At 37.1% G+C, this 16,353-nt stretch overlaps 2 protein-coding genes across 2 annotated transcripts in view; one reads left to right on the plus strand and one right to left on the minus strand.

Annotated features, from left to right (window-relative positions):
• The window catches only part of PLCZ1 (phospholipase C zeta 1), a 47,033-nt gene extending 36,482 nt beyond the window's left edge, over positions 1 to 10,551 (minus strand). The window contains exon 1 of the mRNA XM_026502330.2: positions 10,423 to 10,551. Within this exon, the coding sequence (XP_026358115.2) occupies positions 10,423 to 10,533 (111 nt within the window). The 5' untranslated portion in view covers positions 10,534 to 10,551. The remainder of the gene's footprint in view (positions 1 to 10,422) is intronic.
• Positions 10,552 to 12,545: 1,994 nt separating this feature from the next.
• CAPZA3 (capping actin protein of muscle Z-line subunit alpha 3) lies at positions 12,546 to 13,445 on the plus strand. The gene has a single exon (XM_026501576.2). The coding sequence runs from the start codon at positions 12,546 to 12,548 to the stop codon at positions 13,443 to 13,445; it is 900 nt and encodes a 299-aa protein (XP_026357361.1).
• The last annotated feature ends 2,908 nt before the right edge of the window (positions 13,446 to 16,353 follow it).

Below are 16,353 nucleotides of genomic sequence, written 5' to 3' on the forward strand. Positions count from 1 at the left end.
ATGTAATAAAATGTTACATGCATTCGGGAGAGAAGTCAGGAGTGTCTGGAGTTGGGGAAGAGTTAAAAAGAAACAAACTAGTAGGATCACTTACAAATAAAAAACTTTGGAGCGTAGGAAGTGCACCTTACAAGGACCTTTAATTTCAAATGAGGCTATTTATTTATATTTTAACTTTCTCATGACACTGTAAACGGCTTGAATATAAGAAACATGTGCTGAAGGACCATTGTATGGTGGTAAAATCTGACAATTTGTAAACAGATGGAGCTCACATTATATTCCTAGCTCCAAAGTATGTGGGACTTTGGACATATATATTAAACTCTCTGAGCTTCATATTCTTCATCTGAAAAATGGGGATTTTTCATTACCTATGTCATCAAGTTGCTGTGAGGACTGCAAATATACAATAATGATTGTTCTAGATCTCAATGTATGGCTATGTCTTATCAAGTTTTGCTTCCCTCACATCATTCAAACTACTGTCTTATCTTTTGCACTTTTGCCAATAAAATGAACCCTTATGGTAGAAAAGCAAAAGTTTAGTGGTAGACCAGACAGTTTGCTATGAGGGATCCAAGAAGCAGTCTGAGCTGGGAATCAAATATAAAGAGCATCAGTTTAGTTCACAAAGGAATATTAATCAATGTGTATGGAGCAACATGAGGAAGCAGGGGCTGGGATGAAACCCCAAGTAGGAATGAGATGAAGACAAGCTTGGGAGAAAAGCTGGGATCTGTTCTTGTCAAATTGGGCCCAGAGCTCATTCAACGATAATAGCACCTTAAAATTATATAATCTTAATTTATATTATCAATTATCTTAGTAGACTAACAAGATTCAACTTACTATTTTTAAATTCTGGATTAAAGTCAATATCATATAATTAAATTTATTTTATTTTAGTGCCATCCCACTCATAATTTGTTATAAGATCTTTAACAAGCCCATAAAAATCAAGTGTGCCTATAGTTCCTGCAAATTTGGTTATATAAAATTGTGTAAATTAAAAATTACAGTCCTACTAAGTAACAGTATAAAATACATTATCCACTAAGGGATGAAAGTTTTGTTACTCTCAAGCAATGTTTAAACTTGGCCATCTGACTTGTTCTGTTTTGTTTTTCCCAAAAGGTCAAAGCTGTCATCTGCTACTAGAAAGAGTTAGAGGTGTAAAGTTCACACAGAATATTCCACAAATCCAAATAACTGTTATTTAATCCAACTCAAAGGAGTTAACAGTCAAACATTAATTAGATTACCAAAAAATAAAAACCACACAGACTAGGTGAGAATTGTATTACTGAAGATGGGAAGTTTTCATTTCAACAGAAAGAAGAAAAAGGAAAGCAACAGAAGTCAGTAATGATGGAGCTTGGGTAACAAAATCAGCAACAGGGGAAGCAGGAAAAAGGAAAGTGGTGAGCAAGAAGCATTCAAATCTGAGGATTGACACACATAACAGCAGCAAAACTGATAGAGTACCAATGTGTTCATTTAATATCACCCCTGTTAGAGGAAACTGGAGCTCCGAAGTCTTACGTCAATTGTCCCCAGTCCCACAGACATGGTAGAACAGGAGTTGAACTAACTCCAAAACCACACAGAGGAGCAGCAGGAAGAAAGACATGGCAATACACCATCATGCATATTGACAGTATAGAAGTAGAAATAAATTGTGTAAAATACAAATATGATCCCTTCAACCACCTGTTAAATTGTTCAGTATTCCTTTTTTGTCTTCAAGACAAAACCCAGACTGTATTGTGTGGCATCCAAGGTCCTTCAAGATGTCACTGATGGTGTCTGCTCTAATCCTTGTCTTTCTCGCACCTCACACTTTTGGTGTTCGGAATTAGTTACAGTATAATGTCAAACTATCTTGCTATTGTATAGGCTGTTTCTTCTGTCTGGGATACTCTTCTTTCATTTCCTAACCTACTAATTTTTACTAATTCTTGAAAAAGTATCTTCCTCTAGAAATCTTCCCAAATGTTCCTGTCTGTCTCCCCCAGGCCACATCAGATACCCCACCTCTGGGTTTTTATAAGACTCTGAATCTTCTTCTATCATAGGGTTTATTACACTGAAACGAAAGCCTTTTTTTCTAAATCCCTTCTAGAATTGCTTTGGACAGGAAGTTTGCCATTTGTTTTTCATACTCTTAGTACCTAAAAGAATAAAAGAATGCCTGACTAAAGGTATTAAGAACATGATCTACCGCCTAAACAATTTTATGATTCTGGTGAAATATGTGCATTTAATTGGATAAAGAATTAACATATCCCTAAACCTAGGGAAAATTGGAAAAGATATTTTTAAATACCTATTACCAAAAATATGCAAAATTACAGGACCCCTTCAGGGAATACTACAGCTTTTAGAAATGTTACATATTAATCATTTATAAATACAGCATAAAATAAGAGTAATGAAGCCCTTTTTCTCTTGTTTAAAAAAAAAATTCATTAAGTGGTTAGTATCTACAAGGCATTACAAAAAGAACTTTACCAAACAACCCATTCAATGTTTACGTATAATTTAAAAATATATGTCATACCTTAAGACCATAAACACCATGAAGGTAGATATTTTATTCTTTTTATTCCCAACATCTAGTACTGGACCTACCCTAGCATAGGATATTAGTTACTGTGTGTTTGAATGAATGGTTGAAAACATGAAGATAAAAGAACATAGTAAAATGACTCTATTGACATTCTGATAGTATGCTTTCAGAAAACAGAATTAAAGCTTTTTGTGTTACCATTTTCCCTTGCTCAGTTTGCTAGTAAAAAGATGAGGTGTCACTTAAAATAAATGACCTCACGAGAAAGTTGATCTATCAAAACACAGAATTCACTTTTAAATTAAGATGAGGTGTTTCAAATTTGTCTCCAAAATTACACTAAAAACAGAGTATTCAGAATATATCACAGGAAATGATATGACTTGCCACCTTTTTCCCCAAACTCTGACATACTAATTTAAGCTGCTTAGCAACTCTGTCTTCTGTCTTCTCATTCTTCCTAACTAATCTATGAATCAGAAATGAAATTGGGTAGTAAGGATGTAAAGGCAACATCTTATCAGTGCCCTCTGGGAGTTCACCCTCTAGAAAGGAAAGCTGACATGAAGGTGTTACAATGGAAACTTTATACACAACAGAAAAAGAAAATTGGGCAATTTTAAAGAAGGTCTTTATAGAAGAGGTGATCCTAGAGCTGAACTTTCAATGAGAAGAAAGATGGTTGCCTGAAAGTAAGAGGAAAAGGGTTATTCTAATAGTTGGAATCAGAGCAAATAAACACATGACAGTACAAAACAGGAGTGTGATTAGAGAGCATGCTAGTGAAGCTACAGTGGGAGGTGAGGGTGAAGTCAAAAATTGCATCCTAGAGGTCCTTGGATGCCACGCTGAGGCTCTCAGACTTCATTCTCAACCAGTGACTGAGTGATGAGTTTTAATGAGGTAAATCATACAGATTTTGTTTTAGAAAGATCATTCTGGCAGCTATATACAAGATAGGATTAAAAGCAAGGAAACAGTTTATAGGGCTATTCAAATTTTAATGGACATATAAGTCACAAGGGACTTGTTAAAATGCAGAGTCAGCTTCAATATGTCTGATTCTGCATTTCTAACAAGCTCCCAGGGGATGCCAGAAATGCTAGTCTGAGGAGCACGCTTTGCGTAGCAAGCAGTTGGAGACCAACTGACTTTGTGTAGGAATCACACAGGCCTTAAAAGATTTGGAAATCTGATGTAGAGGTAAGGTAAGAGAAGGAGTTTGGGAATCTCTCAGATTTCTGGCTTAGATAACCGAGAGAATGGGGCTGCCATCATCAAGAAGAGAGAGACAGTTTTGAAGGGAAGGATGGTTTATTTTAAACATAATAAACATGAACTATCTTCATCCAAACCAAGACAGCCGGAAGACAATTGGTTGGGTTGGAAGTGAGCATTGGTATTTTACAGGAGAAAACACAAGGATTTTGCAGGCAGACAGACTCAGACATGGGTTTTCAGAGCAATATGATATAAACAAATTATACCAACTTTCTTACCCTCAATATCTCTATTTGTAAAGAGAGGCTAATAACAACTTCCTTGGATGTATGTTAAAATAACATATGCAAAAACCTAAGACAGGGCCTAGGATATGGCAGGTGATGAACAAATAGTAGCAGGTACATGGCTTTGTTGCTCAGGATAGAAAACTTGTGCTTTGCTCCCATTAAAGTGGTAATGAAAGACATTGAAAGTCAATGGGGTGGTGACCCAGGAAGCTCCAGAACTCACCTCCTCCCTGGACATACCAAATCTCCAAGTACCTATGGGACAATTCCCTCTGAAAGAAATCCAAAAACCAGTTGAGTGAACTAACTGGCCTACCTATTGGGCAAATGAGAAAAAATTCTGTATCAAAATAGGCAGGAGAGGCTGAGACACAAACAGTCCACAAACCTCACCCCCCAACATGGTGACATATAATTGGAAGAGAACTCACAACTCTCTGCTTCTCCCTGAAGAGTGAAGAGTTTGGACCCAACTTCCAGTGCCCCAACTTTCAAGACTGACACCTAAGAGATAGGCTCCCAAAACACCTAGCTCTGAAAGCCAATTGGGGTTTGTGGCCACAAGATCCACAAAACTATAGTAAAGAGTTCTTAACAATTCAGAAGGACTCATGGTGGCTCTCCCCCCAGGGCTCAGCACAGAGGCAGCAGATTAATACGTAGTTTTTCCCTAAGAGAGGCCTATCTGATTATCTTAAAAGCTACAGTCTGAGAGTCATGCTTCTGATCCAACACAGGTGTAGGGGCAGACTGCAATCTTCCCCAAAGACCAGGGAGGCCAACAGGTACCATCTTCATGTTTTCCCTCTGTCTCCCTCCAGATCACCAGTATCTCCCTGAAACAACTTGTGTACACATCTGTCACCCCAGCTTCTGCAGCTGCCGCTCAAGGGATAAAAATCCCTTGACAGCCTGGATCTGGTGGCCAGTAGGGTTTGTGCTCACAGGTTCAGCACATATTGTGGCAAACAAAGAGAAAATCCTTGGCTAATTGTCCCCCTGGAGCTTGGTGCAGAGGGAGCGGATAGAGACACTCATTTCCAGTCTTTCCCGGAAAAAGGTTTATTTGTATAATTTACAAGCTGCCACCTGGGGGATTGAGCTTCTAATCAGCCCATAACTAGGTGCTGACTGGGATCCTCCCTTTTGGAACACTGATAGGTCTTGGCACTCCCTCAATGACTGGGAGCCACTAAGAATAAAGTAGGCTGCTTGGACAAAGTTTGAGAGACAAACAAAAGCTAAGGCTGAGCTGAACAGTAAGTTTCATCTTCTAAATGAGGCCACTCCTTCAAGACTGGTAAAGGTGGCTGTTCTATCTAATGCAGAGAAGCTAACACAGAGAGTAAAAGAAAATGAAGAAACAGAGGAATATTTTCCAAACAAAAGAACAAAATAAATAGAAAGATACTTAAATGAAACAGAGATAAGAGATTTACCTGATAAAGAATTCAAATAATGGTCATAAACAATATGAAGATTACTCAAAAAATTAAAAATAGAACTACCATATCATAAAACAATTCTACTGCCTGATATTTATTCAAAGAAAACAAAATCACTATTTTGAAAAGAAATCTGTACCTCCATGTTTATTACAGCATTATTTACAATAGCCAAGACATGGAAGCAACCTATGTGTCTATCAACGGATGAGTAAAGAAGATATGAATAAGATATTATTTTGCCATAGAAAAGGAGGAAATTCTATAATTTGTGACATCATGGATAAACCTTGAGGCCATTATGTCAAGTGAAATAAGTCAGAGAAAGACCAATACTATATGATTTCACTTATATGTGCAATCTAAAAAAACTGAACTCATAGGAACAGAGAACAGACTGATGACTGCCAGAGGCAAGGCTGGTGGGGGTGGAAGAAATGGGTAAAGATGGTCAAAAGGTACAACCTTCCAATTATAAGATAAACAAGTACTAGGGATGAAATGTACATGATGACTGTAGCTACCACTGATGTAGGATATATATAATAAGTTCTGGGGCTGTAACACACAGTCTGGTAACTAAATTAGCAATACCGTATTGTATATTTGAAAGTTGCCACTGGAGTTATCTCAAAAGTTCTAATCATAAGAAAGAGAAATTTGTAACTATGTGAGCTGACAGATATTTACCAAATTTATCGTGGTAATCATTTTTCAATATACACATATGTCAAATCATCATGTTGTACAGCTAAAACTAATATAATGTTGTATGTCAATTATATCTCAATAAAACTGGAGGAAAAAGAAAAGTCAATAAAATTGTTCAGAATAGTATATAAAGTAAAAAAAGAAAGAAAAGAAAATTAAGAACTCAACTTTAAGAGAAGAGCAAAAGAAAAAAGATGGCAGGACAGATGGAAAAGGAATGATCAGAAAATTTAAAAGAAAACTAGGAGACAGTGATGTCATAGAAGTCAGAATAGGGAGTAGTTTAAGAAATGAGGGATAGGGGCGCCTGGTGGCTCAGTCGTTAAGCGTCTGCCTTTGGCTCAGGGCATGATCCCGGCGTTCTGGGATCGAGCCCCACATCAGGCTCTTCCACTGGGAACCTGCTTCTTCCTCTCCCACTCCCCCTGCTGTGTTCCCTCTCTCGCTGGCTGTCTCTCTCTCTGTCAAATAAATAAATAAAATCTTAAAAAAAAAAAAAGAGGAATAAATACAATGCACAGAGAGCCTAACCATTGTATTTACCATTTTTAAAAATTGAGGTTTTAAAGGTAGGTTATTAGAAAGGCAAAATTAATTGCAATGAATCATTAAAGAAGTGGAGAAAGTAATGTAAAGGATTCTTTCAGCTTCTCTGCTAAAAGAGAGAATGTAACATTTAGAAAAGCATATGGAGCTACTTGTTTTTGAGATAAAAAATAAGCCTAGACAGTGGAGGACCAACTAAAGCAGGAAATCATAAACTTGAGGGGGAACCAAACAAAAATATAAGCGGCTGAGTTGACCCAAGGTGCAGATTTGTAGGGCAGAGGTAGCAGAGATACACGTTCCCTCCTTTCTCTCCCTTTTAACTCTCAAACCACCCTACACTGCTGCCAGATTTATCCTAAAATTTGCACTCTTTCCCTACTCAAAAATTTTCAGTGGCTACCCATTGCCTATGAAAGTAAATCCAAATTCCATAGCCTCCCACTCAGGACTTTTGTCATCTGGCCATGCCTCGCACGTGCAGCTGTTTCTCACCACTCCCTTGGTGCATCCTACATGCAAGTCATGCTTCATTACCTTTTACTCCCCAAGCACTTCTCACACTGTACTCTACACATCTGCTTGTTATTCTTCCAAGGCCAACAAGAATGCTACATCTACAATGGCGTCTTTTATAGAAGCCCAAGTTTGAGGCGCTGTCTCCTCAGATTCCCTGTATGTATCACCTATGAAATTTATTATAATCTACTTATAAAATAGTAATTTCTGCATTTCTTTTCCTTCTGATGAAAGAGTGCTTTATTAATTTTTTACAATCCGCAGTTTCTAACAGAGTGCCATGCACATGCTATAGATTTAGTAATGGCTGTTAACTGCCTACAGAACTTGAAAACTTAAGGTAAGCCCAATAATAATATGAATTCTTAAAATTAAGAAGGATGCTATTTCATACTCAACCAACAATCAAGAAGGTAATCTCAGGCTAGCATGTGTATCTAAATGACACATGATATTTCCTATAAAATATTTTGCATGCTACAAATTAAAGATAATGATTAAAGCAAAAAAGATTTTTTTAATCTAGGGAATTGCTCCTCAAGTCATGACTCAATAATTAATTTTGTAAAATGAAATTTAGAATATTTTTCCAAGGTCATAAATGTACATCTTTTTTACTTAAATTTCATGGTAAATATTTACCTAATAAGGAAATAAATTCACATCAGAATTTATGCCAGCTTCTTAAGAAATCAATAAATATAACGCAATTTTCTATATTTTTGAACAATTATGATTGTTATAGCTTCAACTAAAATTTATTGAGTGCTTACTCTTTGCCAAGCCTGATACTGGACACATTCACATATAATATTTAATATTCAGCACAATTCCTGCAAGATAACTATATCAGTATCCCCATTCTGCAGATTATGACATTTGCTCAGAGACATTTCTGATTGGCCAAGTACTACACAGTTAAGATCTAATGGAGTAAAGAATCTCCATGCCCATTGAGCTTGCCAATAGCAATAGCCTTGAAACACTAGAAGATTTTGGACACCAAAATAAGATTCATTTTGATTCATTTTATTTACTCTGGCTACAAGGTGTACCCATGAAGTGCAGAAAGATAAACAACAAAAGTTGAAGCAAAACAGTCCGCTATTTAAGCAGCTTAATTTTTAGCTATCCAGAAAATTTACTTGGCCAATACACCTTTCCTAGCATCCTATTTAGTTAACATTTTAATGCATGCATGGTAATTTAGCCTAAGGCAGCAAAGTATTATTTATTAAAGGGCCTAGGGGAATTATTTTAATAGATAAAAATTGCTTTTCCAGATCATCAACCTTGTTTATATGCAATTTATGCTTTAAACTATTTGAGGTCATTTGAAAGAAGCTTTTGAAGAATTCTAAGCAACCTCTGCCCCTCTAATTCTTATAATTTGCATTGTTTTCACAGCCACTCCAAAAAGGTTTTGCTAAATGGAATAGACCTTCATTCCTGCCATGTCCAAACAATCATCAGTTTCAATTAATGAGCCATTTCTTTACGTGTTATAACTGCTGCGCATTCTACATAATACTATTAAATATGGCATGCATTTTACTCAAGTGCATTTCAGACACCTATCTTTATTTTGCAGATAATTCAAAGCAACCTGATAATCACCAAATAAAATTTATCATATTTCAAATTTGATACGGATTTAATACATTGCCTCCATATTGTGTTAACTGTGAATTTTATTAAACTGGAAAGTACGTAATTGTTTCTCCCTTTGAGTGACACCACTGGAGGGAAATTCTGCATGTAAAGATCTTTCACATAAATTTGTGTTCTTCAGGTACGGTATTAGACATGAGTTGATTAAAATTCTGATTGCTTATGGCAGCACACACTACTTGCATTCATAAAAACAACCCAAAACTCTTGTCTTTACTGAAATCTCTTAAGAAGTACAGCTTTTCTTTTTTGAACCTCCTCTTTGTGATTTTATAAACATGGGGGCTAAATCTTATTGAGAGAAGAACTTGATGGGGGGCTGCTCTCCATGGTCTCCCGTGTCTCTGCAAGTTTCTGAGCAGAGGCACAAACAACTTTCTTCAGAATCAGCTTTTCAAGGGTGATGAAGAGATAATGCGTAATGAAGCGATAGTATCTCCTTCCAGAGGAAAGAGCAGGCTGGGCGCGATAATAATGATAATGACACCCTCCAGGGCAAAGATCAGGCAGGCTTACTGCCCACAATAAAAGATTTGGTCTCCAGAAGCTTGAGGTCCCTCTCTGGTAACGCAATCCACTGCATGTGCGTGTGTCAGCTGGCCCTCTTCACATCACGCTTTGGGAACCGAGGCTGGGAGAAATCGCACCGAAATGCTTGTGAGTAACAAGCTAGTCCCCTGAACCAGAAACCTGGCTCTGCCTCCATCCATGCGATTATATCAGGCTAACTGGTTAGCTTGCAAGTAGATAACACAAGCTTTGCAGTTTACAATAATGGCAACAATTTCAACATAGATTGTTATCTGGGTAGTCACTTCCAAAAAACTCTATCGCATTCGGGATTTCTATCTTCCTAACGATCTGGATTGACCAATCTAGTATTCCTGCCTGATTTGTCAAGAAATTTGCCATCTTCCTAATGCAAAACTCAGCTTGACTTTTTCTCTTGTATTTATAATCTTTCCCTCTGTCCTCTAGGGAAAGAATTGAGTCAGGTTCCCTCCCTACTGGTTCTTCTTCAAACAAAGAGAAATTTGGGCATGATTTTCTACTTTGATGTGAGTAAAATGCCATTTTTCTCAAAATTGCTTATTCCTTCTATAATTATTAAGATCCAATCCATTTACCATTTCATCATTTATATGATTTTGATCTAATCATATGACCAATCCTAATCTTATGTGAACATTCCTAAATTCAGCTAACTGTGCTAAACTAATAATCTGGTATTATTTTAAATTTTATCAGTAACTCATTTTACCACCTACCTAAGTTCTCTCCTTCTTGATTATAAATATATTTAGCATAATTAATAGCTTTAATTCTTAAGAGACTAATTTTTCATATGTATTTTCTGCAGAAAGCATCCAAGTAGCTATTGACATTTCTCCATATTGGATCAAGTCCTTCCTAGGGTGGGGTAGACAGGGAGCAGATATCATCTCACCTTGAAAATAGATTTCACATGAATATAATTGCACGGAATATCTAATTTTTCAAGTAATCTGTAAGTTTTTTCTACGTTAATTTTTCCACCTCTAAATTCATCTCGAATCATCGACAAAAACCATGTATGAAGCACAAAAATAGAAGTTAAGGAAATTCTCAGAGAAAATCATTAAGTACTTAAAATGCCTAAAGAAGTATTTGATTTCTCTTCAGTTTAACATTTTTATTTTTAAGGGATAGTCTATTTTGTGCTTAAGTGACAAGATAATGCTATGATAAATAATATTTAAAACAAAACTAAGTAGGTACTTTCTGCAGTAAAGGTATGAAAGGGCATATATAACACAATAAAAATTACAGGTAAAGAATAAAAGTAAACATCTGAGAAATCAGGTTATTATTGTGGAAATATAGTCTGTTTCCTGAAGACATGGAATTGGGGGACAGCTGGGCTTCAAGATCTCCCTGTCACTTGACCTGTCTCTCAGCTTCACTTCCCTTGTCTGAAAAGTGGGCAAATCAATATTTAGGAAGGTGGGGGCATTAAATGAGTTCTTAACATATTATCGAAAACAGTTTCTGTGTTCATAGTTACATGATACATGTAACTACATACATAGTTACATGTCTGATATTAGTTAACATTAGTTAGCTGTCCAGCTACACACACACACACGCACACGCACACACACACACACACACATACACACACACACCCCAAAAAGTAACATTTTAAGTACTATCAAAAAGAGTTAAAGATGCCATGCTGAGTGTGTATATTTGGTATGAGTGAGAAAACTAAAACAAGTTTACTCATCGTATACAGATAAACTACAAATATTAGAACACTTCAATTTGAAAAACTAAGCTTGAGAATTAATATGACATAAAATCATGAAAGTACCAGTAAAAATTTTTCAAAAATCCACTCAATTTCAGATTGTTAAAGCTAATGAAACCCTTAAATGTAATGGCTATGACTTAATAGGGCAAAGCTCATGTTCTTATAAGAAAAAGACAAGAAGCTAGGGAAGCTCAGAAAAGCTTAGGATGGATGGAAGGAAGCAGTTTATACTTAAATGAGAGAGGCTTAACTTCAAGGCTCTTTAAAAAGAATGAGAAGAGAACCAAGGGGATAAATCAAGAGAAAGAAGAGAAGAGAGGAACAGAAAGGACTTCTGAGCGGATATTTGTTCTCCATATTTTCATGACCTGTTGTTCCGTTTCTCCTTGCTTAGAAGTCTCTCCCCATTACGTGTTGTCACAGGTTCCGAACAGAGTTAACTCTGCCCTTTTGTAGTAGAGGAATTTCTCGATATTCATCAGCTGTTGTCTCTGCCCCTTTTCTAGAGAGAAAGCAGAAAACACAGAGTGGTTTGTGCGCTTGTGCTTTGGAGATTACCTCACCCTCAAATCCCACAGAAACCATATGCAAGGTGTGGTCCCTGCACTTCACTGCCCTTGAAAGTTTCTCGCTTCTTGTTACATTCTGACCATCTTCAAACCCTCAGTGTTTATAAAGGCAGCATTCTCTGCTCTTTAGCATTTTGCTATCAACTGCCTTCGTACCTTGTTTTTATTTTTACTGTTTTGTTGACCCCCCTGAAACTTTTCAGCATAATGTGCTTCCAGCGAGTTTGGGGCAACTATTCTGAGGGACTGAGGATAAATCAATGCCACTGTGGTCCCCAAAGGTGCAAAGGGCTGCCAAACACTTTCAGCCCAGAATGTCTGGGCTGCTTCTCTAGATCCCGGCAACATATAATGCACACAGAGACACACCCCTTTTGAAGAAGGCTGTTCAGGAGGTTAAGTTCTTAAAATCTTCAAAATATGTACAGCTGGTTGGCTGGGTACCACGCTGTCAGGTGACTGTCATGTTTTTCGTCGGGTCTGGACACCCATTGTGATATCATCAAAAGTTCTGCACTTCACACAGAAGGCTTCTTTATGACTTCATCAGGAGACTCAGAGCTTGCCAGACAACCTGTTTTCATGGTTAGACATAGTAATCTTAAGCTTGAATGTTTAACACCTTGATGGGAAAGGTGTCTCATGGAATGTTTTCTCATCCTATGAACACTCTTTATTTCAGAAGCTTTGCTTCTGCTGCAACCAAGCATGTCACGTAGCGTTCTGAGTAGGAAAGAGAAAGAAAGAGTAATTCGCAGACTGTTAATACAGGCTCCTCCAGGGGAATTTGTAAATGCCTTCGATGATCTCTGTCTGCTTATCCGTGATGAAAAACTTATGCACCATCAAGGTGAGTGTGCAGGCCACCAACACTGCCAAAAATATTCCGTACCACTCTGCATCGATGGAAATCCAGTACTCTTGTCTCACCACAATGTAGTGGGCGACTACCGATTTTTTGACTATCAAAGCAAACTTTCTTTCAAATTCGACCTGCTTCAAAACCAGTTAAAAGACATCCAAAGTCACGGTATCATTCGGAATGAGACAGAATACCTGAGAAATGTTGTTCTGTGTGCCTTAAAACTGTATGTGAATGATCACTATCCAACAGGAAATTGCAACGTGCTGAGAAAAACAGTGAAAAGTAAGGAGTTCTTGATTGCTTGCATTGAAGATCACAGCTATGAAACCAGAGATTGCTGGAATGGCCTTTGGAAATCGAAGTGGATTTTCCAAATAAATCCATTTCTAACCCAAGTAACAGGAAGAATTTTTGTGCAAGCTCACTTCTTCAGGGCTGTCAACCTTCATATTGAAATCTCCAAGGACCTGAAAGAAAGCTTGGAAGTAGTTAACCAAGCTCAACTGGCTTTAAATTTTGCGAGGCTTGTGGAAGAGCAAGAGAACATATTTCAAGCTGCAGTCTTAGAAGAATTACAGGAGTTATCGAACGAAGCCCTGAGAAGAATTCTACGAAGAGATCTTCCAGTGACCCGCACTCTTATTGACTGGCAAAGGATACTCTCTGACTTGAATCTGGTGATGTATCCTAAATTAGGATATGTCATTTATTCAAGAAGTGTGTTATGCAACTGGATAATATAAAGGATTGCTCCTGGTAACTGTCTCCACATGATTTCGTTGTATTTCCGGGGGGGGGGGGGGGTGTTGGTATTTTCCTAAAGTTGAGAAGCCACTAGAGATGCTTATCATTTGACAAATGCAAGTTTAAGTTAGGGAAAAAGGTAACAAATAATTTGACTCAGGGAATATTAACCAATAAGGCAAGAAAACGGTAAACGTGTTTCATAGAAGCAACCATCACAAAGCCAGAGCTGTTTATTAGAACCTAAAACATCTCCGTAGAATATGGCACCCAAAAGTATTAAAAAGGTGGCCAGGGTTAAGGCTCTGTGTGTGTGTGTGTGTGTGTGTGTGTGTGTGTGTGTGTGTGTAGGAATGACCTTTGACTTTCTTTGTATGCGAATCAAAGTCTCTCTGCAAGTGATACTTTACATAATTCAATTCAGTCCTACACCGACCCCGAGAGAGTGGATTTCAGTAAGTGACATTAGGTTGGATATTCCATGAAACCAACAGATATCAAAAATCTACCTCAGATGAAGAACTATTAGTAAATTTGGATCCACTGCCCCCATGCCTGCCCCTGCCCTCCAAGAAGTGGGATTACTCAAATCCCTGGGCTTTTCTGATAACTAATGTGGTCTTTGAAAAATCAACTCGAAAAGCCTGACCTCTATATATAGTCAAACTCTTGTGAAGTCATCACTCTAAGCATTTAGAAATGTTTATTTCATGCCAGGCCTGTGCTAAATGATTTGCACACAATTTTTCATGATTAGGCTGGCACTTGTAGTAACTCCACTTTATGTGAGAAGAATCTAAGATTTCAAGTTGTTTCATTCATCCGGGCACATGGTAAGTGACAAGTGTGTCTGACTCTGCGTTTAACCTCTAGAGTATGACCACTCTCAATGGTGCCTTGTTTCGTTAAGCGTTATGAGCTCTACAATGATTTAGGGAAGCATTTCACCCAAAGGACACTTCCATAGGGACTGGAACTGGTGGACTGCTGTTTTTTAGCCAAGACAAATTACCCATTCAGTCGCTCTATCACTATTCTCAGCAACTTTGCTGACCACTTGCCTCTGGTCTCAAAGAAGTCCAAATCTAAACCTCTCCAGTGAGATGGCGGTAGCCCAGTAGAAAGGCCCCATCCCCTAATTCTGAGGGGCAAAATGCTCTGTATTATGGATCCATGCTGTTGAGAGAGGATCTCACTCTACTTAAGGCACATTGGAGCAGACAAGATTAGAATTCCTAAATCTCAAACTTTCCTACCTCAACGGGTGGTTCTTAGAGAATCTCAGGAGAATTACCTAGAGTGTACCTTTAAAAATACAACTTCCCAGGACCCAGCCTCAGATTCCGATTTAGTAGGTTAAGAAGTCTATATTTTAAACAATTATCAGAGATGACTGTTGCAAGGGATCCCAGGATCATATTTTAGGAAATATTGGTCCAATCATGAAGTGACACATTTTATGCTTTCTATTTACTTAATTAAAATCATTTCTTATAAAACTATTGCCAAATGAAGGGCATGTCTACTACTTCACTGGATTCACTATGCACAGACCAAGGTCATGCCTTCATCTGTTAAAAAGTTAAGGGAAACCTTTCTAAAGAAAAGCAGCAAAGACAATTGTACTCATTGTACTAAAACATAGCTGTCTGACAAATTATTCAGCAAAAATTTTAATTGATATTATAGTTATATATGTAAGTGTTGATTTGCCAGAATGTTCCAGAATAGGACTCAATGGTTAATGGAACAATCACAGAAGCATTTAGCTCCCACTGAAACATAGGGTTTTTAAAATAATATTTATTGGTATGTCTGGATATAAAAAGCCACATGTACAAATCATAGAAAATGCTTGAGGTATAAAGCATTTTGGCCTATTTCTTCCCATGCAATTTTATGGAATTGTTTTAAATATTAAGAATTTACAACATATATAAATTTTTATCATGTTCTTTTTACATAACCTCCTATATCATAAATATGATCCCATGTCATTAAAATTCCTTGAGCACATAATTTTAATTATTTACATGATATTCATACTGTTCATGCACCATAACAAGACAACTATTTCTCTAGTCTTACATATTTTAAATTTTTAGCATTTTATTTCTGTTATTAATTGGGCTATTGTGAATATTTCTATGCATAAAGCTTTGCCCACATTGTGGATTATTTCCCTTAAGATAAATTCCCTAAAACTGCATATTGAAAAGATATGAACATATGAATGATTTAAATACATATTGTCAGATTGCTTTCCAGAAAGATTTAACAATTTATAATCCCATCAGTAGCATAAGAGAGTTTCTAGCTCACCACAGTGATCTTGGCAATATTGAATATCAAATGTTTCTTTGATAGGCAACAAACCTTAAAAGAATACAAAACAGGTTAAAAAGGTGCTCACTAACTTATGCTGTATTGTGCCAAAAACTTTCCCACATTGATTTTATTTGGTAGTTATTTTCTTTGTATGGAGCTGGCATAGCCAGAAAAATCTACAACTACTCCTCTCTGTACCTTTATCACAGAAACACACACACCCTATACTTAAACCTACTCTAGCAATATACATATATACACACGTGCCCAGGCATATACACACATACACAAGAAAATGCTTCAGATCTTGAGGACTCAATGCATCATTTTTTAATATTCCAGTGTTTTCTCCTCCCCATTCCAGTCCCAACTGCAATGTAAGTTCCATAAGAACGGGGACCTTGACTATCTCAAGAATCTAGTCTATTACTGTCTGTTATTTGGTAGGTACTGAATGAATGAATGAATGAATGAGGGTAACAAAGACATGAAACACGGTAGGTTTAATTGGCCTTAAGATTTTGTAGATCATCCAGAAGGGGGAATGAAACATGAGAGACTATGGACTATGAGAAACAA

The sequence above is a fragment of the Ursus arctos genome, unplaced genomic scaffold (genome assembly GCF_023065955.2).
Source record: "Ursus arctos isolate Adak ecotype North America unplaced genomic scaffold, UrsArc2.0 scaffold_26, whole genome shotgun sequence".
Classification (NCBI taxonomy): domain Eukaryota; kingdom Metazoa; phylum Chordata; class Mammalia; order Carnivora; family Ursidae; genus Ursus; species Ursus arctos.

Coding starts and splice junctions, on each gene's coding strand:
- CAPZA3 (XM_026501576.2), top strand. CDS start 12,546: ATGTCACGTAGCGTTCTGAGTAGGAAAGAGAAAGAAAGAGTAATTCGC.